Raw genomic sequence first — 25,542 nt, 5'->3', positions numbered from 1 at the left:
TTTATGGAACGTTTGGTATGTAATTACCAAATGTAATATGGTGCATGCTTAAAGGATGTTGGTTATTCTACTGCATCAATCTAATATATATCTACTCGTGTTTGCCTTTTATGAATGACTGCTCCTGTGCTACCCACTCTACCTACTTGAATGACTATCCCATGGGACAGACCCTACTCCCACTGCTCACAACACTCTACTTTGAGCTCCCTTTTTACATGGAGTGGTTTCGAGTGGTTGTGGTGGTGGCATATTTTAGTGCCATATGAGCAAACAACTTGTTAGGGAGCACAGACCCCAACCTCCTGTCCATTTGCAAACTTGCTCCTAGCCTCCTGTCTCTGCACTATGTGCTGTTCACTATTTACCTGTTTCGACACAGCTTGGCACTTTTCTGCTCACTCTAGTCACCCCTTAGGAACCTTCTCATACTCAGCCCTCTGCTGCCATTGTATGTATTTATATTTATCAAGCGCAATAGAACCAAGGCCCGAGGGCATCTACGCGCTGACAGGAAGACCAGAAAGACGGCAGAGATTAAACCCTAAACAGAGGAGTCTTCAGCACCTTCCGAACACATAGGTGATCAGGGATCTCTCGGAAGGACTGAGGGAGAGAATTCCACAACAAGGGCTTCAAGACAGAGAAAGAGCGACCCCCGGAGCTAGTCTTAGGGAAGTGGGGGATCGCCAAGAGATTTCTTGATGCAGCGCGTAGTCCGCGCGAAGGAGCATATGCTTTGAGTTTGACTGCAGGAAGACAGGATCTATCAAGTGGATAGATTGATGCACATACACAAGACCTTGAAAACAATCCGGCTTTTAACCGGAAGCCAATGAAGTTCAGCCAAGAGATTGGCCAAGTGAGTAAGCTTAGGAGCACCCAGTGCCAACCGTGCCAACCGTTCATGCAGAGTTTTGGAGAATCTGGAGTCTCTGGATCTGAATTCCGGTTGCCCAAAGTAGATTCTGTTGCAGTAGTCTAGCAAGCCCATAGTGGAGGCTGTGACAACCTTAGCCCTGTGAGAAGGTGGGAGGAAAGGCAGAACATATCTCAGTATTTTTAGCCCTAAGAAGCCAGCACTACAAACGTGGCAATCTGGGCCTCGCGCGATCCTGATGGGAGAAGTTTAATCTCTGGAGTTTTCACTACAGCACTGTGGGTCGGGAGAGGGCCAAGAGAAACCAGCCAGAAATCAGATTTCCAGACAGAGCGGGGATCAGTAGTGCCAGTCACAAGGACTGTGGTCTTCCCACTATTTAGCTTCTACTAGTTTTCTGCCAGCCAAGTCCCTATCCCTAATCTACAACAGAGGATCAGAGATCGGGGATGTGAGGCGGAAAACCAGCTGAGTATCATCCGTGTAAGTATAGAAGCAGATGCCGTAGGAAGAGACAAGGTCTGCAAGGGGCCGAAAATAAAGATTGAAAAGAAGAGGAGAAAGAGAGGACCCCTGAGGGACACCATAAGAAACCAAAATGGCAGTGGAAATAAACAGGAACAAAGAGACCGTCTTTTGGCGATCTGATAGAAAAGAGATGAGCCAAGCCAAAGGAGCACCTAACGCCCCAATCTGTTCCAGCCGTTGGACCAAGATGGGATGGTGGATTGAGTTAAAAGCCGCGGAGAGTTCAAGAAGAATCAGGACTCCGAACTCCCTGCGGTCCTTCATCAGTGCTAGATCATCAAGAGCTGAGATCATAACCGACTTGGTTCCCATAAGCAGTCTGAAACCAGTTTGAAAAGAATGTAGGTGCCCGCTTGTATTCATAAATTGAGAGAGCTGCCATTCTGAGCTCCTCCGAGGAGCTTCCCCTACTACCCAGGCAGTGTACAACTCACCAACCTCTTCACACAATATGATACCACCCTGATGCCCTCCCTCACTCTCCTCAATCACCTCTTCCTGGGATTCTCCCTTATGGCAACCCTAGAAATCCCCCCCACTGACCTCCTTGCTGGATAAACCTCTTCTGGCTACCCTCAGCACCCCTCACTAACGTCAATGGAGCATGCCTTCTCCTGCCCACCTCGGACACTCCTCATGGATCTCTGCACAGAAATAACTTCTGATGTCCAACCTGGATATTTATATATCTCAAAGATGTCTCAGGACTGCTTCATGATCCACACTCTGGGCACTCATCTCGGACCACCTTTCAGAATGCCCTTTATAGAGCACCGTAGCTGTCCTTCCGATCCTTCAAATGTTCCCATATAAAGTGCTCCTCTGCTGCCCACCATGGGCATCCACCCCCTACTTCCTCACATAATAGCCTCTTCATACACACCTTCGATAACCATTACCGTCATTAGTCATAGCAAGATGGCTTTTTGTCTTCTACGACACACTCTGAACACTCGTCATATGACTCCTCAATGGATGGCCCTGCTGTCAACCCTGGGCTCCCCATGGCGGCCTTGAGCCCCTTTCTGAAGGATAGCCTTCTCCTATCTGCTGTGACTAAACTGCACCCTCCTCTTTTCACAGGCAGCCTCCCGAGGGCTCACCCTGAGCATCTATCCCGTCTCTCCTCTGCTCGGCAGAATGGCCCACTGGATCTGGCTGCTCATGCACACTGAGCATCACTCACCTTCCTCCTTGCAGGATAGGCCTCAGATATTGCCACTTTGGTAACCCCATACATTCATCTACCAGTTGCGAATCGCTACTGGCAAACAAATTCCATCAGCTCATGCTGCTACTCAAATATTTAACTACAAATCAGCATGGTAGAGCACAAATAAGACCATCTTAATCTGACACAGAGTCCCCTAACTCTCACTACCAGAAATATCTTCACAAGGCGATTATCCATCTATTTGTTGCTGTAGATGGGTGAGATTATGATTGGAATACACTGCAGGGTTACAGAGAGTCCACCTAATTTTCTTCTAAACTGACAGGTGCCCTTAATACTTCTCTTATGGTCTTCAGATTGCAATGCTTGTAAATACTCAGCAGCACCAACACAGGCAGAGATCCACTACATTGTACACTGCATCTGTTGCTATGTGCAGCAGTAAAGATAAGTGGTCTCTCTCTGGCTTATTTTCACACTCACAGTTCTGAATCAGCAACTACACGGATATTTTCTTTTTTAAATTAAATTTAAAGTGCGTATTGGTTAATTAAAACCTTATACACTATCAAATAACAATTACATCAATAACAAGAGAAAAGACATACATTGATTTCATATTATTCATATACAGAGAACAGAGATAATACATTCTTTTTAAAAGGGACAAATTGCTTGCTTCCAAATATAAAAGGCTTCCCCCATAAAAACCTTAATTTCTCCATTAAAAATAGCTGACCAAAATTGATTAGATTCGATCCTTTGAAGATCCCCAAAAAACTACACGGATATAAGAAGTTTAAAAATAAAGCACCAGGATCAGGCCCTTTGCCACAATGGCCTACTTACTTACCTTAAGCTTCTGGTGTGCTTAGTAGATGGTCATTGCAGAATTGCTTGGGACACGCTATGTGTCATACAAATGCAAAAACTTAAGGTTGCAGGAGCGGGTGAGACCACAGAATGATAACTCACTATTTTTGCAGCAAAGACCACTAGCTAAGTAGGGGTGGCTTGAGAAGGGTCTGTTAGGGGACCATTCACTAGCAGCACAGTGATGACTCTCTGGGAGGGTAGTGCAGACACAATCCCATGTAAAGCCTATAGTAATGGGAATGGGGCTTGCAAGACTCTGCATCTTCTCTCAGCAGCAACCCAAACTAACAGGATCCTAAAAGAACATAGAAGAGGATCTGCACTGTGGGGTCCCATAGGAAGCACAGGGAACCCCTAAGCCTCCTAAAGAAAACAGAGGAGCACATTCTCTGTGACCTATGTCGCCTCGGCTCCTCCTGGAAAGAAAGCTGGTCTTCAGGTTCGACATCCTAAGATGTGCACATAGATGAAAACAGGGAACCCCTTTCCACTCTCTCCTGAATGCATGTGCTTCATAGAGAGTACTAAACACCCACTACCACCTCAAGCTGGTTTCCTCCTCTCCACTCTGTGGGCATCATCTCCTGACAAGGATAGTGCATGTGCACGCAGTAAAACATAACGTCAAATCATTCGTAGTTTACAATGAAATAAGGTACAAAATGAGTCTAAAATATACATCCATAAAATCCATTCATTCAGTGTTATTTAGAAAAAGTCAAAAATGCAAGAGTGTACCTGATTCTGTGATCATTATGTTGTCATTGTGCCGGTCTCCAATCCCAAGAACGAATGTTGCCACGCAGTATCCGGCACAGGAATACACAAATCTCTCCACTGCGGCATGCAACTAATTAAACACAAAAAACACAAAATAGGTGTGATGCCATTAATAAGTTACCACAGACAGCTTCCAACCAAAGTATGCTTGCTTTCTTGAGTGACTTGCGGGGAGTTGGCCTGTAGGCTGGCCGCACCATCCGGTACCAATGGGCAGGGTATACACACACACAAGGTAGAACTAATTTGGAAGCAAGACAAAGTAGCTCCACAGAGGTTCAAATCCCAATCCCACACCTAGAAACCACAAAGCTGGTATTAAGTGCGTTATAAATGAACAATTAAATTAAATTATATATGTCAAAATTTGTTTGTGGCGGGATTTGTGGGCCTGTGGCTTGGCGAAGCATTGTTCCTTATACAATTCCACACCATTTCACCAATCTGCACCAAATTCTGCATACTTACCTTTAGGACCCTCCGGACATTACTGGCTACATGATATTTGCACAACCCACCCCTTGCACCGGATTTCAGAAAAAGTAATCATTTGTTTGTGGGTTTGTGGCCTGCAGACAAAGCCGTAAACCATGTTTACAGAGTAGGGAAAGAAAAAATGTATGAGAGGCGAATGGACCTGAGAGGCGAAGGTGAAGGCAGGTAGAATTCCAGAAGTTTCCAAATTTTTGCTGCATCAGGTAAAATTACTTTTCCAGAGGATTTTTGCGAGATGTTGCTTGCCGACGAAGCCGTACCATTTCCACCAGGAAGGGAAAGAAAAATGTTGTTTCTCAACTCGTCCCGATAGGAGGAAAAAAAACATGTTTCAAGGCCCCAGGATGCATGATTTCTGAGATATTTGCATCGCAATGCACCGCAACGAACTGCACCATGCCAGGGTAAGTGTGAGGAACTCATGGTGGCAACAGTAAAGAAAGACACATGTGATCATAGTTCAAGGGTGTTTATTAAACTGTATAATGGGTGAGAAAAAAACCTAATCTAAACCTAAATCTATGAAGGGAGCAAGCTACGACCATCAAATAATAATAAAGCAGTCCTAGTGGCGTCTTGTCAAAATAAAAAAGGCCTATAGTAAAAAAAATATTGACAATATTTACACCTAAGTTACAAAATAGTGTGTGAACATTTTCTCAAGAAAAGAAAGAAGTGTTCACCAAATGATAAGTCAGGATGGTATGGCTCGGTTTCCCTTCCCCAAGTTTTTAGCACAGGACAAGGCAGGACCTTTGAGCACAGCACACTCCTGGGCCTCGCCAACACAAGGTCACAGTTTGTTTCTAAAATGTCAGGGCCTTCTGTGGCCAAGTCTCTTTCACACAAAGTCTCTTGCCTCAGAACAACAAACAAAAAGTTCCTTTTATAACTCTTCCCGGGGCGATTACTTTTCACCTTAGGCTCCCCGTCTGCCGGGCTCCGATCCTTCTTGCCACATGGGCCTCCCTCAGTCGGGTTCACTAAAGCCTTCTTTTCACAATATCACAATTTGCAAGATTCGAGAGTCTTAATGCCTTTTTAAACAATCATTCACTGTGGACTTCCCTCGATCGGGTTCACTCTTGTTGACACAATGTTCACTGGTGTATTCCAATTCACCTTAATTCGCAGACATCCCTCAGCCGGGTTCACGTTTGCCAAATACACAGTTCAGTTTGCTTTATCAATATGCAGGATTCACTCTCCTTAGCTTTCCTTTGGAATCCCTTTGTCGGGTTCACCTAGCCATTCTAACACAGTTCATGATTGGCTCATTCTCATCAGAAAGTGGGGGTTCCCTTCCTCTAGCCTTCTTTCGGCATCCCTCAGTCAGGTTCACACTTGCCTTGGTTCACAATGTTCACAATCATCTCAGAAAGTGGTGTTCCCTTCCCCTAGCTTTCTTTTAGCATCCCTCCGTTGGGTTCACACTTTCCACAGTTCACAAAACACTCCCTTCAGACCACGTAGGTTCCCTTCTTACCTAAGTTCAGGTCACAGCCTCCAGTCAGGGTTTCCTTTAAGCCCCAGCCAATCTACACACAGTTCTGTAAACACACTTTACTTTGCTTTCCTTCTTGTCAATGTGTCAGCGATTTTCGAATTGTACAAGGGGTTTGACTCGACCCTTGTATAACGCCTCTGACTCCTCACGCCAGCCTCTCATAAGGCCTCATAGTATTTGTAGTTTTAACAAAGGGGACCAGCCAGAGTCCTTCGAATGAGTGCCCTTGTGGCACCTGACCACTCTGCAGCTGGTCCATACAAGCTCATACAATGTTGCCGTTCACAACCCTGGGCTCAAAACAGTCTGGTTTGCTATCAGCTCTCTCCGACTCACCGGCTGTGCTGAACCTGTTGGCTTGTCTTGCCTCTGGAGTCAAGGACGGTACCACAGTAGCAAGTGTGCCTCCCCACTTGGGTTATCAACGCAGGAGGCCCACGTCCACTGTTGACATCTGTTACACCACAAGCCAGCTGTAAATCCCAGTCTTATGATTCTTCTCACAGAGGCTTTGCAGGTCTGGGTTGAAAAGGGCAAGGGCACTTCCCTCCTTGTTGTTCTCTCAGATCTCGCTGCCTTTCCTCTCCGTTTGAATTGCTGGTCCAGAATAGCTGCTTCCTCATGTGTTTGGCCTTGCTCAAAGTGTGCTTTCGTGCTCCACCTTTTATCCTTGTGGGGAAGAAAAAGGGCCGTCAGGTGTGCATAGTTTTTGTCAATTGTCTGACTCTGCCTTACCCTTGTGTTGGGACATGTCAGGTAAACGGCTCTGGTGTTAGTCTGTTGTAGTAAAGTGTTTGTGTTTGGAAAAGGGGGGGGTAGAACTTCTGAATATCCAATGGGGTTGGATGGGGAAAGGGTGTTATAGGAAAGGGGGTACCGTGTCTCACCCGTCAGCATACCACTTCCACTCCCTGAGGACCCCCGATCCAGGTGATCCTCCCGCACTGGTCCACCCCCAGGAACTGGATCCAATAGCGATGGTCGTGTCTTAGCCACCTGGATGACAGATCCCTGGGGACTAGTAAGTGAAACACCTTCAGGTTTCTCACAAAGGCAGAACAGTGACCTAAAGGGTCATTAATTTTCAACAATTAATGAGAGTGTTATCATGTTTGTCTACAGAACCAGTTCAGATAATGGGTACTTTTGCTAATATATATATATATTTGCCACCCTATAGTTTCCCATAGGAACCCCTCAAACAATTCTTTTGCTAATAACATTTGATTTGAGTAACAGATTTGACAGAAATTTCGTAGGTGATTAAGGACTTGCTCCCCCACACCCCAGACTGCTTTGTAAAAATGTGTTAAAAAATAAAATAGTTATTAAGAAGATAAAAAATGTTTGCCCCAAAAGGTCCAAAACAACTTGGGCACAAAACATTGACTCATGATCCATGCGTGGTTTGGGGATATACTGTGCAGTAGATTTTAAAATATTTGACGCAGAAGGGGGTGCCCGCGTCGCAAAAATAGATAGCTATATCTCTGAGATTTACCCAAAACAAGATGTTTTTAGAAATGAAACAGCCGCATCTTATTTTTCTCTCGATGCGAGAGATAACCGTGGCTATAGCTGAGGATATGGGAAAATGAACTGCAGGGAAAATGCCATTTACAAGTAAAACAACATGCAAATGCCATCAGGCTAGAGGTCGAAGGGAGTGGGGGGTGGCTAGAGGGCACCAGGTGAAATTTGGGAGTTAGAGGTGGTCGGGGGACTGAGTTTGCAATACAAAGCTTTCTGTGCATGGATGGGAGACAGGCCACAGTCCCAAATTCTGTGTATTTTCCTAGTTTTAATTATCTCATAAAACACATCATCCGCATTATTTTTTTTAAACAGTGCTACTGTCAGTCCTTGAACGTTTTGCACTCAGAGACAATTTTTTTGCCTTTTGCAGAATTGCATTCTGGTATTTGTAGTCTCACAGTCAAGATAGGGGGATTAATGCCACAATTGTAAACTTTTTTGCCTAACATAGTTCTATAGGTACATATATATTTGAGTGACACTATGGTATGTGCACTTTTCAAGTTAACTTTCTAAAGTAGAGTATTGTTGAACACCAGACATGGGGGTGAGGAGGGGAAATTATGAGAGGGCAAGTAAGTCATGAGTATTTGCCCACAATGTGGCAAGAGAGTTTGCAATCCTGGACACTGGTGGAGTTATTTTCCTATGATTGTGGCTGCTTTTCTGGGCACCAGTAAAGGACACATGTGGGTGGACAGCGTAACTTCTTTTTAGGGGACGGATGCAACCCCTTGGGTTTCTTGAGGTTGGCAAGTTTGCTCAAGTATTTGGATACCAGGCTTTTACTCAGGTTGTCATGTTCCCAGTGCAGATGCTTACTCACAAGATCACAAGCACTTGTTTCTAATTGGGATTTAGTTTTACAGGGAATATTTCACAACAGATTGCTGGGTTTAAAAGGTGAGCATATTTTATACTTTGCCAGCATATTTATTTGAACATTTCCTCTCTCAAGTTATTTTTCTGGTGTTCATTGCTTTTTTTTAAAGTCCAATGCTATTTTGTCTTGTGCACTTTCTTCGAAGGGGAAGGTCAAATGAACTACCTTTGTATATTTCACTTTAAGATATATGTTCACTTACTGTGCATTTATTCATGGGTGCCAGATTTTGATTTTCGCTATGGGGCAAAAGTACCTGGGGGTACATTATTCTTGCAGCTGGTCATTTTTTCCTTTTCACGTGCTGCTTAAATGCGGTAAATTGGGGTTTTGCGATGTATCACAACAGTCACCAAGAGACCGGCCATAAAACAAGGGACTTGTAGCACGCTGCTTAACCAGTGTGTGATCCACAGTAAATAATTTAATCGCACCGTTCTCAAACCCTGCAATCTTTTATACATAATTATAAAAAAATAGATATTTTTACAGCTACAGTGGCATTGGGGGTAAGTAATCACTGGTCACCTGGGTCTCCCATTCATACACTAAGCAGTACTGACCCTGCTTAGGTTCATAGCGAGGAAAAAGCCAGCCCCCTCAGGCCATGGTGCCTAACCAGTGATGGAAAGTTAAAAGATCACTTAGAGTGGCATGGCCTGAGGGGGGGCAGCCACTTCCTCACTTTGAAGCTAAGCAAAGTTAGTCTGGGTTACTGCATGGATGGGAGACAATCCACAGTCTGGTGCAGTGTTTTCTTCATTTTAAATATCTCATAACACACTAAGAAAACACATGGCATCCACTTTATTATTTTAACCGTGCTACTGTCAGTCCTTGAAAGTATTGCACTCAGAGACCATTTTGTTTGCCTTTTGCTGAATTCCATTCTGGTATTTATAGTGTTGTTGAGAAAACCCGGTATAACAGTGGTCTGGGGATGGCTAGGAGCTTACCTGCTTCGCTCCCAAGGGCCCAACAACACTTTCCCCAGAATAAACAGAGGACTCAGCCAACAGCAAGTTAGAACTGTCGTTTATTACAAAAATAAACGGCCTATTCAGGAGAATCATGATTCTCCAGTAATACTCAATTTCACAAGGCGCGTTTTACAGTTTTGATGCCACGTGGCGTCATCACCTGGGCCCTCCACCAAAAACCTATCCCTGTTTTGGGTTGGGTGCTCGGAGTAGTATAACCTATGGATCACCTATAAGTGTCATAGTCGATTGGCCTTCTCATGCCATGTGGCTAGTCTACCCCTTCCCCATGAAACTATCTATTACATTGGTGCAGGGTCGCAAACTTAGCTTTGGCCCTTGCCCGTTCTGTCTCCTAATTGTTATGAACTGGTCTCCCCAGGCCTGGGATCCCATTCGGTTCTCAGCCGTCTGTGCACCTCTTCATGGTGATGTGAAGTGACTAATTGCCCCAAATGTATCTGGTGGTAGACCACCTTTGCCTACGAGAGTGCGATCTATGTTGCAACATTTGTTTCACTTCTCGTCTGGATTTCGTGAAAATGGCTCGTCTTCCCACCACAGGTGTCTAGTTCGGCCACATCACGTGGGTGTGGACCACAAAATTAAGCTCTTTGGGCCTGCATTTATGATGATTTATTCTGTGTTCTCTGACCTTGGCTGTGAGCTCGGTCTTCCCGCTTCGTGCAGCCAGAGCCTGCTTCCCTTGTGTGGTGTCCTGTAGCTTGAGGCCTTCTGTGATTTTCCTTAGACTTATAATGTGATTTCTATATGCTTATACTGTGCTATGTTTCCTATAAATTGGTTGTACGTGGTCCTACCAGGCTCCATATATATTCCTGTAGTTTCCTAGGGTCAGTTGCCATAAGCATCTGCAAGCTTGCTCAGGATCTCTTGTTGCTTTGCGTTTAGTGTTACAGCACTTGGCTAATGAGAAAAAAAGGCTTTGAAAGTATATATATATGTCTCTTTCCTCTATCTACAGAACTGTGTAAGCATGTTCTTCGTGTATGCGAGTGAGTGTGCATGGCTGTGAGTGTTCTTAATGACTAACGCAGCTACGTCGTGGTGTCACTAATGACGTCAGCACAGTGATTTCTCAGTACCTAATCGATGCAGTCCATTATGGTTTTTGGATCCATAATCAGCGTCGAGTCACCGACATGCACTGGATAAGGTTGGAATGGTTGTCTGTGGGAATGATGTCCTGGGTGTTAGTCCCATCAGTGCACGATGGTGGCACCAGTTATGGTTGCTTAGCTTACCATAACTGGCGAATTTCTGAGGTTTTTTGTTTTTTACTTGTAACCATAACGTCCCTTTATAAAGGTTTTTTCATTGAATTTCATAGGTTTTTATTAGTGAAACTAAACCATAATGTCCCTTTAACAAGTTTTTTTCAGTGAATTTCATAGATTTTTATTAGTGCAACATAACCATAACGTCCCTTTAACAAAGTTTTTTCAGTGAATTTCATAGGTTTTTATCAGTGCAACTTAACCATAAAGTCCTTTTAACAACGTTCTTTCAGTGAATTTCATGGGTTTTTACCAGTGCATGCTAATTTCCTACAACTTAGTAATATCATACTTACCCCAATATAGCAAAATGTTTGTTCAAATTACAAAGTTTCACCTTTAATCTCTCCCACCCACCTTCTAGCATAATTTTTAACACTTCTATACACTTTTTGCAACTAGTTCCACTGTTTTTGTGTACGTTGACATCCGCGAATGGCTGACATCATTGTGGACCTTCCAAACAGTGTCACATGACCGCACGCTTGTGCGCTGCATGATGACGTGTTTGCGAAAGCTTCCGGACTTCGCGATCGGGTCCGTGCTTCGTGGACAGTTCGGATTGCACTTTCTGCTGATCTACAAACTTTCAAGCTCAAAATGTTCCCCTTGCACAGCTCCTACACCTATTCTTACTCATTTTCCATTAACAATCTAGTACAGAGCACATACTTGGAAGGATATTAGCAAAACTGTTATTTATCTTAGAAATGGCATCAGTTATTGCCATCCCTTCTCCCAAAGAGCCACCCCACCACCAGATGGAGGACCTACACAACAAAAAAAGTGCAGTACTTCAAAAGACAATGAAGAGGACCAAGAAGATGAGGTAGAGGAAGTACCTACCTCTAGCACCAAGAGAGAATCACAGGTGTGGCAGTTTTTTACACTGTTGGGAATGTGCCAAATGCACGAAAGCTACCAAAGTGAAATGCACTGAGTGCAACATTGTACTCATTCGCGGAATGCCTGGACAGTCCTCCTACGGAACCACCTCCATGCGTAGCCACACCCATTCCAACCACCGCAATGCTCTCAGAAAGGCTGTTCCTTTCCTAGCAAGTAGTAGGCTGTCCTCAACCAATACTGTAACCACACAGCCTACTTCTGTGGGACACAAAAATCCCACCAGCCACCACGCAAGCAATAAGAAAGGATGCTGATCCATATCTCTCGAAGACAACAGTCCTCTGTATATAGTGCAACACACCACTCTGCAGGGGGGAGCAATTTCGAAAAGTGCTTTTGAAGCTGTAATCAAGGAGCATGAGAAACACTGCCACCTACTCCTATGTAACACATGCTCAATATCTTCCCCTTTCCACCTGCCCCTCCTTATTAGTGCTTGGTGCTTCTTCCCTCATTTCCCTCCCAACCTTACATTCTAACTCCTCCTGCAAAACCCCATCCAAAAAAACTAAAAAAAAGGTTCCTTTAGGAACCACCTTTCATAGTAATAAAATAGACCTAAAGCAAAAAATCTTATAGACTCCATGTACTTTACATTTAGACTCAATAAGATTTTCCAACATTTCAATTAGCATTTTGTGTTTTGCTTATGGGAGTAATGTGGCATTCATCCCCCGTTCTCGGGACTGGAACAGGGAGATAACGGCCCGCAAGCCCAAGTTATCGGGCCAAGTGAAGCGAGGGCAGATAAGGAGGGCTCCGGACCGTTAATCCCCCGTTCCATCCCCTGAAATGGGGGATGAAGGCAATTACCACCCTGGGTTGCCAAAGCGGTAACCCGGGGTGCTAAAAAAAAAAGATTATTCTTTCTACACAGGGAGTTGCACAGCGTCAAGCTGTATGAAGGAAAATCCTTTTCCAAGATGGCCACCATGAAAAGGGAAGGCGGGGCTCCGTACAGAGCCCCTCTTACCTTTCTATGGTGGCCTGCAGAAGGCGAAGTGAGAACCCTATGACCATATTACCACAAGCACATTTTCATTTCCCTTTCAAATACAAATCTATCCCAATTTCAAAAACCTATACCACATAGCCGGTCCCTGGTGGACATGGTCACTTTTTCCCCATTGGCTGTCCCTCATGGTCATGGCCAGTAGCCAGATTTTCCGGGTCATGACCTTATGCTATGTCCCGGACATCTGGCCACAGCCGATGGTCACAGGCTATACCTCAGTCACCAAAGGTATATCACTATTTCTTGTACCTACATTATGACACTTGTCAAAAAATAAAATACGGACACATTTGCAAAACCATGCTTTCCGGTCCTTGCCAATGCTCCTTACACGAATTTGCTGAAAATCCACCCATCTTTTATTTTTTCAAAAGTTTCAACATATCCTACATACAATAGTCATATAGCTTAGTCCCCACTTGACTGAATCACAAACATTCAAAGCTTGGTCTCTAATCTTTCTGAAAACATTTGTCTACATTCGTCAAACGGCAACAAAGTTATAAGCCATTTAAAAATGTTGAGATCTCCATCTAATTTAGCCCCTCTTGACAAAACACCAAACTTTGCAACAACATTTATATCTACATCTAAAATGTTTTTGCAAATTGTTGTGCAGCATCGTCAAATGACACCACATTTACAAGCCTTTCCAATATTTTGAGACCCCCCTCTAATTCTGTGCCCTCCTGACAAAATCCCACCAAACTTTCAAAAACATTTATGTATAGATCTAAAATCTTTTTGCAAACATTTGTTCACATTCGTCTAATGGCACCACATTTATAAGCCTTTACAATATTTTGGGACCCCCCCCTCTAGTTTTGTTCCCTCTTGACAAAACAGCAGCTCATTTTTCAGAATGATTCCGAATAAGGTCTAGAATGAAATTCAAAAATGTCAAAATGTCATGCAGTTTCACTGAGTGGCGCCAAAGTTATAAGCCATCCAAAAACTGCTTTTCACCAACCCTGTAATGCATAAATAAGCATAGATGCCCCCGAACATCTAATATGTTCGCAAACTTCACAGGACTGTCCAGGACTGTTCACAGACATCGGAGAAGAAAAACACCTGTTTTTTTTTTGGTTTTTTACGGCCATATCCCATCCCATCCTCTTCACCCCTCACTTGACTAGAGATTGCTTGATAAGTTTGACAAGTGCAATGTTGTTTTAACATGTTTTTACTGTGATGTCCACGGACACTGGCACCTGTCCGAGAATCCAACATGGCGGGTGCTTCCAAAAATATGACGCACCTAATGTTTTTTATTGACCAATCAGCGGGTGCGCCGGCTGATCAAACAGGGGAGATATCACTAATTTATTTTTACCTACTTTTTGGTAATTTGGAAAAAACTACGGATTTACACCAAATTTACAAAATCATGCTTTTGGGAGCAAGCCGCCGCTCCTGCTGCAGATTTGGAGAAAATCCACCTAGAGGTTAAGGCTATAGGCGTGAGGACATTTTATTTTCCAATGCGTCTATGGGAAAAACCACACATTTTGGGAACCCCCATAACTTTGCCCCCCCTTGACGGAACCTCACCAAACTTCACAGGATCGCTCTGACTGGACCATATACTCCTTTTGGAAAGTTTCATGTGGATTAGTCTGGGGGGGGGGGTGAGGCCAAGATATAAGCTGCCCAAAAAGTGCTCTTCCTATGGCTTGAGCAACTTAACCATACCTACAAGGCTGCTACCACAGGCCCTGTAATAAATATATATATATGTATATACTAGCAGTTATACCCTGCTTTTGCACAGTAATTCTTACTTCAGTCGTAATGTGAAGTTTATTCAATGAACGAAGATAGATGATGATGTTGCATGGTTGTTTCCGTTACCAGATGTCCATGCATCATTCCTTATGCTGAGTTTGATTTGTCACGTCAGGCCTTTCTGACTACTGCTGTGTTTGAGAATTGTATTGTATGCAGAGTTATGGGGCGTTTAATTTGTATCGGCCGGTCTCCTTTGACTACTGCCGTAAGTGGTATACTATTATCCCTTAACCAATGCTACTGGACCTCAAAATCCAAATGGACCAAATCAAAGATAAAGGGGACTTGGCAAACCTCCTCCTCCTAGACCTCTCTGAAGCCTTTGACTTAGTCAACCACAATATTCTCTGCCAACACTTGGCCTCTGCAGCCCACTTCTCGACCAGCGCCTTAAAATTGATTCAATCCTTCCTGACCAACCGCACCATGAGAGTCTTCTGCACCACTGCCGCAGCCCTCCCCGTCCCAGTTACATGTGGAGTCCCCAAGGATCCTGTGTCCCTCGAACACTTTACAACGCATTCACCAAGCCTCTTTTCGACCGCCTTGACAAATTGGGCATCATGTATACCAACTATGCGGATGACACCTGTTATGCCTGACATTTGTATCTAGTTGTACTGCATTTTGCACTGTTTTACCTGATGTGCCTGACTCTCGGATCTAGTTGTGCTGCATTTTGCACTGTTTTACCTGATGTGCCTGACTCTCGGATCTAGTTGTGCTGCATCTTGCACTGTTTTACCTGATGTGCCTGACTCTCGGATCTAGTTGTGCTGCATCTTGCACTGTTTACCTGATGTGCCTGACTCTCGAATCTAGTTGTGCTGCATCTTGCACTGTTTTACCTGATTTCCCTGATCCTCGGATCTAGTTGTGCTGCATTTTGCACTGTTTTACCTGATGTGCCTGACTCTTGAATCTAGTTGTGCTGCATTTTGCACTATTTAACCTGATGTGCCTGACACTCAAATGTAGTTGTGCTGCATTTTGCACTGTTTTACCTTGATGTCCCCGATATTGTTGCTTCCATCAGTGCATTCTGTACTGCATAGCCTATAGAGCCTGTCGACCTAGTTTGCTGCACTCTGCTCTGTCCACTTAGCGACCGTTACATTGGCCTTTGGCCTAGTGCCCTACTCCACCAACTCTGGTGGTATCATGTTACCACGCCTACCTGTCCGAAACCTCCTCCTCCCTCTATTAAGAGTACTCCTCGTACGGTGGCTATCCTGCTGTGTGCCCTACCTATCACCCACAAGCCCATTGGCACCCACCACTTTGCACATTGCAATCATGGCTCCTACCTGCGAACCTACTGATACCAGTTCGAGCATTGTGCCCCAATATCCTAATATCTACCTCAATGCACCGGCCCTATGGCTCGACCACTTCACTAAACAACCTACACCAAATCAACCCTGCGCTACCTTCTTAAGAAACCTAAGACCAGGTTCTAGACTTATGGGTAAGAAAGGTCACCCCATGTGTCCTAACGTATCTCCGAAAACCATGAAACTTAGCTTGTCACCACAAACCCGTACCTTACCTATGCCCCAAGGCCCCCAGACGTACCTCGCCGCCTCAGGCAACACCAGTCAGATTAAGGCAAAGCCTAGCAACGCTGGCCTGATCAAGGCCGCCATGATCAATGCACGGTCCCTAGCAGCCCACGCCCTGGACATTGCGGATCTCTTCAAGACTCAGGAGCTTTACTTCATCGCCATCTCTGAGACATGGCTACACCCAGCCTGCTCACTAGCTATCCCACCCAACTATGCCATCTCCAGATGCAACCGTACTGCCAGAGGTGGAGGAATTGCATTCATCTACAAAAACTCACTAGGACTCAGAACACTACCGAGTACTAAGATGGAAACCGCAGAGCTACTCTCGGTCAAACTCACACTATCGGCCAACCAAACGGCCACTATCCATTTAATCTACAGACCACCTGGTCCCCCCACTTCCTTTGTGGATGACATCAGTGCTCTAGTACTTGATAAAGCGAAAACAAACTTGCAAACTATTATCCTCGGTGACCTTAATTTAGGGTACCAAGACCCCAATGACCCGCCGGCACTTGACCTTGCCAACACTTTAACAGATCTAGGCTTCTCTCACCACATACACAAACCCACCCATAACAAAGGGCGAGCCTTAGACTGGCTTAGTGATACCAACTGTAACATCCGCCTACTCTCCAACATCCCCTGTGTATGGTCCGATCACCACATCATCACCTTCAGCATTGAAGCAGTCTCACTTCGAGCGCCTCCTGTCGCCCAAGCCATCCTCACCAGAAACAAAATGAACACAACTACAGAAAATACAGAAAAGTTACTCCTTCTCATCCTCCCCACTCTCAATAATGCCACTGACTCCTGTTCTGACCCTATTATCCTAGCCAACATCTACAACCAGTCAGTCCTTACAGTCATAAACGCCATCGCCCCACTCAAACTTAGAAGACTCAGACAACATGCGCACCTTAACTCGTGGTTTACACCGCAGCTCAGAGTGCTACACAAAGAGAAACGCAAAGCAGAGTAACGTTGGAAAAGTCACCCCTACGACACACACAAGGATAGTCTCCTATTAGCCACCCTTAACTACAAAGAAGCTCTTCTCCAGGCCAAAAAAGATTCATACAATAACCGCATCGAGTTAGCACAATCAAATACTAAGGAATTATTCAAAATTCTCAAGGAACTCGAGCCACCTGTAGCCTCCCCTAACTCCTGTCCCAAAGATAGCAACTGGTGCACTAATATCCAGACAGCACTCCTGGGTAAAATTGCCACCCTTCAAACCAAAATCAGAAATAAACAAAAGTCACTACAGCCAGCTGGACCAACCACTGCTCACAGGCACATCTATTTCTCAACACCAAGTTAATCCACCCGTTAAACCATTCACCTTCTCACCTCTTACCATCCCTGAAGTAGAAGGAATCATAAACAACCTCAAACCGTCCAACTGCTAAGGTGACCCTTGCCCAGCTCCTACCATTAAGGAAGCTTCGCACCACCTTGCCCCGTTCATCACATCTTTCATAAATGCCTCCTTCAAAACTGGTATAGTCCCTGACAACCTCAAGGATGCACGGGTAATCCCACTACTCAAAAAACCATCCCTTGACCCTAACATCCCAACTAACTAACTTCAGACCCATCACTACGGTCCCGTTCCTGCTTAAAATCCTTGATCGCGCAGCCTACCTGCAGATCCAGGATTACCTCGAGTCTAACAACCTTCTGGGGCTAAGACAATCAGGCATCCGCCCTAAACACGGCACCGAATCAGCCCTGATTGATCTGAAAACTCAGATGGAGCCACTAAAAGACAACGGGAAGCTTGCCCTACTCCTTCTTCTCGACCTTTCTGCGGCTTTCGATCAGGTAAACCACCGAATACTTTGCCAGCATCTCAAATCTGCTGCCCACTTTTCTGACTCTGCCAATGCCTGGATCCACTCGTTCCTTAGCAACAGATCTGTGCGGGTATTCTCGCCCTCAGCATTGGCAGACCCCTCTCCTATTCTCTGCGGCGTGCCTCAAGGCTCTTGTGTATCGCCTACACTGTACAATGTATTCACCAAGCCCCTTTTCGATGTGCTTGACTATCTGGGTGTATCTTACACCAACTACGCGGATGACACCCAGATACTCATACCCATTACTGGTGACTACTCAGCTGATACCACAGCCTTGAATGATGTCTATCTGGTCATCCAGGCCTGGATGGCTCAACATGAACTTTGCCACAACGACGATAAGACGGAGCTTCTACTACTAGGATCCACCTATCGTCTGAACAAACTTAACCAAGCCTATAAGTAATTCACCATTGACGGCAACGTCATCAAGGTCGCCAAAGACACTTAAACACTGTGTGTTTTTCTGGACTCCACCCTCTCCCTGAATAGACAAACCAATGCAGTTAGGTCGGCCTCCGCCTATACATGTAAACTTATCACCGCCTGCAGACCATTTCTGAACACTCACAACGGCATTACATTGGCCAGAACACTCATCACGTCCAAAATAGATTACTGTAGTGCCCTCTACTTAGGGACTAGTCAGTCTAACCTCAATAAACTTCAAACTATTCAAAATAATGCTATAAGGGCAGCTCTCAATATCTCCAGACGGTCCCACATCTCCACATTTAGATCTGACCTACACTGGCTCCCAGTAAAACAACGAATTGCCTTGAAAACGCTAGCTTTGACCCACAAATGCCTGAACAATGATGTCCCACCTTACCTTACATCGCGCCTTGTACTGGATTCCTCTTCCCGGCCTATCAGAGCAGCCCAAATTCACAGCCTAACCTTGCCTAGATTCAAACTCCAAAAAGCGGGTGGGGTGAGCTTCCCTGTCCTAGCTTCCAAACTGTGGAACACTCTGCCAAAGCACATAAGAACCGAATCGTCGTTCCTAAGGTTCAAGAACAACGCTAAAGTTTGGCTGCTCACCCAGAAAGCATAGGTTCACTTCGCTATCTGGTTCCCTACCTGTAATACATGCTACACTGTATCGCTCATAGCTTCTATGTATCTATGTACTGTATTTGTATCGATGTATTTATTACCTGTAAACCTGCCCCATTGTGTATACTCTGTTGTAACTTGTACTTAAGATTATGCGCCTGGTTGCCCATGGGCCTGGTGCGCTTTACAAATAAACTAAACTTTAAACTTCAAACACCCAAATCACTGAACAAAACTGACCTTACCACCCAAGCCTGTATGGCAAAACATGAGTTTTGTCTGAATGATTAAAAAAAACGGACTACTCATCATTGGCAACCACTCTAGGCTAAACATACTACCTGAATCCTACAAATGCTTTAACATTCACGGTAACATCATCCCGGTTGCTAAGGAGGTAAAAACCCTAGGAGTCTATCTGGACTCATCACTGTCACTAACAAGACAAGTCAACGCCATTGCCTCAGCAGCAGCCTACCCCTCCAAGCTGATTATCGCTAGTAGACCTTTCCTAACTACTGATAATTGTATCACCTTGGCCAGAGCACTTATCCTATGGAGAATCGACTACTGTTACTCACTCTTTGTAGGCTCGAATGCCCGAAACATCAATAAGTTACAAATAATTCAAAACAGTGCAATCAGAGCCACCCTCAACCAGACGTAACAGCCGTGGTTACCGGTACGACATTGTATCAAATTCAAAGCTCTTTCACTAACTCACAAATTCCTAGCCAACAGTGCCCTGACCTACCTTGCCAACCAAATCTCTAGAGTCCAGTCCAATAGACGTACCCGTTCAGCCTACTCACACCTCCTTACCATCCCTAGATTTAAACAGTAAAAAGCTGGAGGCTGCAGTTTGCCAGTGATTGCGGCCAAACAATGGAATTCCTTGCCGCTAGCACTAAGGGCGCACCCATCGCTTTGGCCATTCCGCAAAGGCCTCAAAACCTGGCTCTTTGCCCAAGACTGCTAAAAGTTCTTCTGTCTGGCACCTGTTTAACCTTGTATACACTGCAATTTATGTAATCGCTGTAATCTATGTAAGTAATGCCTCTGTTTAATGTAATCATTGTAAGTAACTGAACACCTACGTAAGTTTATGTGGAACGTTTGTAATCTATCACCATTGCAAACAACCATTGTAACCAACCTTCTTAAGAAAAGCGCCTAGATGCCCCTGGGCTTGGTGTGCTATACAAATGACTAAATAAATAAATACATTGTAGACAATATTGCTAGTCTTTCCTGTAGGAGCTAGTAAGAACAAATTGTTGTGTTACTAACTCTGGAGAAAGCTATATAAAGATGGCCTTGAGAAAAGCAGAAAAGCATGAATCCCGTGAATCCATTCCAGCTACTTTGAATGACTCTTCCTGAGCTTTGTTAATGGTCATGGCAAACATGGTTTAACTGGGATCTGCAGGCACTTGAACTGAAAAGGGTAATCACTTGGAATAAGTGGTATGCGAAAATAATAAATAATAAATAGACAAAGGTACATTGATATTTTATACTTGTTACACTGTCTACACCATGGAACCTAACCATGTGCCAAATGTCAGGTTTGTAGCATGTTGGGAAGTTTGCTGAACATTTCGGACACACACACACATATCCAAGCATTGCAGACTGCTTAAAAAAGTGTACTTTATTGTTTTCTCGAAAAATGTATATTTTATACGGTTTACATTGTCTACATCATGGAACCTACCCTAGCATGTTGGGAAGTATGCTGAACATTTTGAACAGACACACACACACACATATCCACACATTTCCCATATATATATATATATATATATATATATATATATATATATATATATATATATATATATATATATATATATATAGAGAGAGAGAGAGAGAGAGAGAGAGAGAGAGAGAGAGAGATTAAATTGCAGTGATTGCTGCACTGTAGTTAAGTTGAGTATCAAGATTCATGGGAAACCTGAACATTGAATTGCTAATAACGTTTGACTTGCATGATGGATTTGGCAGCTGTTTTGCAAACAAAAAATGTTTGTTACAACCACTAGCCTACCTAACCCCCCGACCCCCGCCCCTAGAGTGGAGTTTTTGGGAAAGATTAGTTAAAAAATGAAAATGTTATTAAGAAAGCAAATAATACAGTTTTCGGCCTACTCCCATTCATTTCCCCATCGAGAAAAAGTCAACATTTCGGCGCACCGTGCATCAAAATCAGCTCAACGTAATTGGATCAGGTGTAAAACAACTTGGGCGTGAAGCGTTGACGTGATTTACGGGAGGGTCCTGTGTTATTCCGTCCAGTAGTTGTTAAAATATTTGACGGAGAAGGGGTTTCCCTCTTCTCCCAAAAGTATAGCTATATCTACCATGGTACTTTGCAGACAAGCCTTTTCAGAAATGAAAAATCCAACATTTGTTTTGCTGTTCGAGGTGATAGTTAACCGAGGTTATAACGGGAATAACGGGGTTAGCCGGAAAATAAAATGGAAAAAATGCCATTTGGAGGAGGACAAAATGAAATGGCATCAGGCTAGAGGTGGGGAGGGGGAATGAGGACACCATGTGAAATGGAGTTGGGACGCGGGATCAGAGCTATCTTGGGGATAACCAATCAGGACAGCTAGCCTAGTTGCCCCAGTGGGAACTGGTTTCGCTCAGGCACATCAGAAGACAAATGGCTGTGGAGTATCGGACTCCTCCCTCACTTCCTGCCTTCACAGACACCCTGCAGCCTCGGCGGGCTACACAAAAGATTTTCACCGAAGACAAAACTTCAACCAGGACCTCCCTCACTTAGGATGGCAGAAAAAGGACCAGGAAAGGACAAGCATACTAAAAATGGCAAAAAAAAGAAAAAAGCCACCATTCTTAACGGACGGTGACCCTTCTCTGCATTACTCTGGTTAATTTGACAGCCTGCGTGCAATATTAACACAAAAGTAGTAAAGTATATCCACTGCCACCAGCCATAATAGTTAGCTTGTCACAGTAACATAAATGTTACAGGAGCAGTGAGCAAGGGGATACTATGTATCTCCCCAGTAACTCCTCATAAGGTGTGTTAGGAAATTGTTTCTAAAGTCCACCCAGGGGCTTTATAAAACAATACCTTAGGCAACACAATAAACTCCAACTCTTAGTATTATCCTGTACCACATGATTTGGTCACTTGGACAGAGCTGTCAGACTTATCCTAGGAGTGAGAGAGAGCTATAGAAAGGTACAGAGAACTTGTAGCATAAATATGGCCTGGTCTGATGCTGGACCTTCGGGTTCACTGAATACCGGTAATCTTATCTAGGATGTTCTCGTAAGTCTGATACAATAGAACTGGATGTAACTGCACACTGAGAAGGTGTTATCCAATAAGCGACTGCAGACTCAACTAGACACAGGGATGACCATAGACATGCAGCCGCTTAGCCCAGTAATGGTTTGGAATCAGGCAACTGAATACTGATGACACTGTTAAGCAGGGAAAGACACGCTCAAGATTTGTAGACAGAACAAACTCCACACTAGACCGAGAATGTCTCTCGGAGAACTGAAGCTCTGAACATCTAAAATAGGGAGATAGGGTGATTGCGGCAGACATTGGAAGGTAATCTGAAACAGGCTAATCCCTCCAATTTGCCGAGATACTCACTCATACAAAGATGCTCATTCTCTCCTCTACACCAACAAACAATAGAATGCAGCTATACCCCTTGATTAATTCAGCCTAGCTGCACACATACTTATACACCTCCATGAACAACTCAACTGTCTTTAGAACACAGCTATCCCCACGAACAATCGGCCTAGTTGCACACAATCTCATACAGAAGCTTCACCTCTGCCAGAAAGCAGCTCCCCAAGTCAATCAGCCTTGCTGCACACACTCTACTGAACTCACATAACCACTGCACGAGGCCTAGCATCAGTATGCAGCTACACACTACGTAAACCGCCCTGGCTGTACACATACTGAGTGCACTCAAGCACTGTTTACTACCCTACTATCTCCACTGACCTGGACTACTGTCTCGAAGGATGTTCATCCTACAGTGCTTGAAGATCATACCAATGGTAAAAAAGGCGCTATACAAATGCCCAATAACATAACATAACATACTACAGATAGCCACACTTATTTGTAGTTGTTTGCTACTCGTGATTATCAGGAAAACAACAGGAAAAATGGGTTTCTGCCCTCCCTGGCACTCACCACGTGCCCCCATCATCTCTGCCTGCTCTCCCCACTCCCCTCAAGGCCTCCTCACCTCCCCAGCCCTCTACCGAACCCCTTAAACACTTGTTGTTCTGTGTGATGCACTTTCCTTTCCTATCTCACCTTCTCCGGTAGCTGCGGTTATCGTGCAGAATAATCACATTTACAGGAAAAAGTTTACGCTGCAAGTTTGGACCCTAGCCCACCTGCAACTCCCCAATTTGATATGCTGCCCTCTCCCTCCCCCAACCTCTACCATGATGACATTTCATCGGTTTACCTCTTCTAAATGACTTTTTTCCACTTTTCATTTGATGGTATTCACAGGGATTACCGCGGCTAACACTCGCATTGGAAAAAGAAAAGATGGCCGATTTTTCATTTCTGAAAAGCCTCTCTGCTTCAGTGCACCATGGGAGATATCTCTATTTTTTGGGGAGGAGGGGGCACCCCCTTCTCCATCAAATATTAAAAAAACTACTAACCGCAATAACCCACACCCGAAAAGGATCACGAGTCAACGCTTCATGCCCAAGTTGATTTCGGACCCTGTCCAATTATATCTAGCGGTTTCCGCTGTGTGGCCTGACAAAAATTGAAATTCTTTTCCTGTGGGAAAATTAATGGATACGAGGCCGAACGTGCTTTATTTTGTTTGCTTAATAACTTATTTGTTTTTTAACTAATGTTTCCCAACATTTTCAGTCTGGGGGGGCCGTGCATACAACATTTCTGCCAAACTCATCATACAGCTCAAACGTTATTAGCAATTCATTTTTTTGATTTCCTGTGATCTTGATACTCACCTTAACTATAGTGCAGCAACTGACCGGCTTGGGCCAAGCACGTCGTCGCAGGGGGATCTCCCTCTCATGACCTTCTTGTTGTGTCTTTGAATAAATGAATTGTTGCACTATGATATAGCGTATGGAGTTCTTTGAGTGCTGCCGGGAGTTCCTGTTTTCCTTTTGAAGATATATATATTATATATTATGCCCTTGCGCTAGTGCAAGGCATAGTTAAGGTTAAGAGTCTCCAAGGGATTTCAGAAAATGACTTTTCTCAATAACTTTGGAATGATTGCATGACAAAATCTCATAATATTCCAGAATAGTATTTCGAGGCAGCCACCTGCATATGCCAAATATCAGAATTGTATACTAACGGCTTCATACTTTAAAAATGTTTACTTTGATTGTATTTTGAACAGCTTATAAAACAGAGTTACAAATAAACATTTAGTTTCAGCCCAAATATCTCAAAATTGAGCGCTTTCAAATTTGTTTGTAGGCGCCCAGTTTTCATCTGGAATTGGTACAATGCCAAAATAATGGTGAGAAATTAACGATGAATAACTGCGCATATTATGTAGGAACTGTATACAGAGCGTATGAGTTTTACAGTTCGTAAATTACCCAATTAACAGTTTGTACATTACAAGATTATAAGAACTGCGCATACCACCTTCGTCTCCTCAAATTAATCCACACCTACCTGAGTGAAGACAATTGCTCAAAAATAGCCAGAGACACCATCCTATCAAGGCTGGATTACGACAACGCCCTTATGTTGGGGGCAAATAAGAGCCATATCGCCAAATGCCAAACTATGCAAAATAATGCGGTAAGGATTATAAAAAGGAAGTCCAAAAAGAACACATATGCGAGGATAGAAGGAATCTACAATGGTTAGCCGTTGAGGAAAGAATTGTATTTAAGGCTATGACGCTGACACACAGATGCATCCACGGGACTGCCCCGTCTTACATGAAAAGCAAACCGGTCCCAAACGTACTTAGATGGGCACTCAGGTCGAACGCAAAAGGTAAAATCGAAATTGCCAAATTCAAAAAGGCTGACAGACTTGGGAAAGCATTCCATATTGTGAAACCAGATATTATATGAAGAGGTCTGGTATGTTATCATTAGAAATTCATTACTCATTTAGTGAATCATTAGAAATTCATTAGTCATTTAGGGATTGATTTATCCATCATTTCATTGTGATTAGTAGTGACATTAGGTATTCCACTATCCATATTATTCAGCCATTTGGTTTGCTAGAGAAAGAGGCTTGTTATATTAAGTGCCTTGTAGAGACATTTAGGGATAGACATGTATTGTGTATGCATTATAGACACACACATCAATATGCATTGAGTCTACATTATGTATAGCGCTTGGTTTGA

At 44.0% G+C, this 25,542-nt stretch overlaps 1 protein-coding gene across 1 annotated transcript in view; it reads right to left on the bottom strand.

The window, feature by feature from the left end:
* PIK3CG (phosphatidylinositol-4,5-bisphosphate 3-kinase catalytic subunit gamma) overlaps positions 1-25,542 on the bottom strand; it is a 380,321-nt gene that overhangs the window by 64,688 nt on the left and 290,091 nt on the right. Inside the window, exon 9 of the mRNA XM_069629131.1 lies at positions 4,197-4,308. Coding sequence (XP_069485232.1) covers positions 4,197-4,308 — 112 coding nt within the window. The remainder of the gene's footprint in view (positions 1-4,196; positions 4,309-25,542) is intronic.

Source organism: Ambystoma mexicanum, chromosome 12 (assembly GCF_040938575.1).
Source record: "Ambystoma mexicanum isolate Mex_15411 chromosome 12, UKY_AmexF1_1, whole genome shotgun sequence".
Classification (NCBI taxonomy): domain Eukaryota; kingdom Metazoa; phylum Chordata; class Amphibia; order Caudata; family Ambystomatidae; genus Ambystoma; species Ambystoma mexicanum.
Note: the sequence above shows the minus strand (reverse complement) of the source record. Positions and strands in the feature narration are given on the sequence as shown.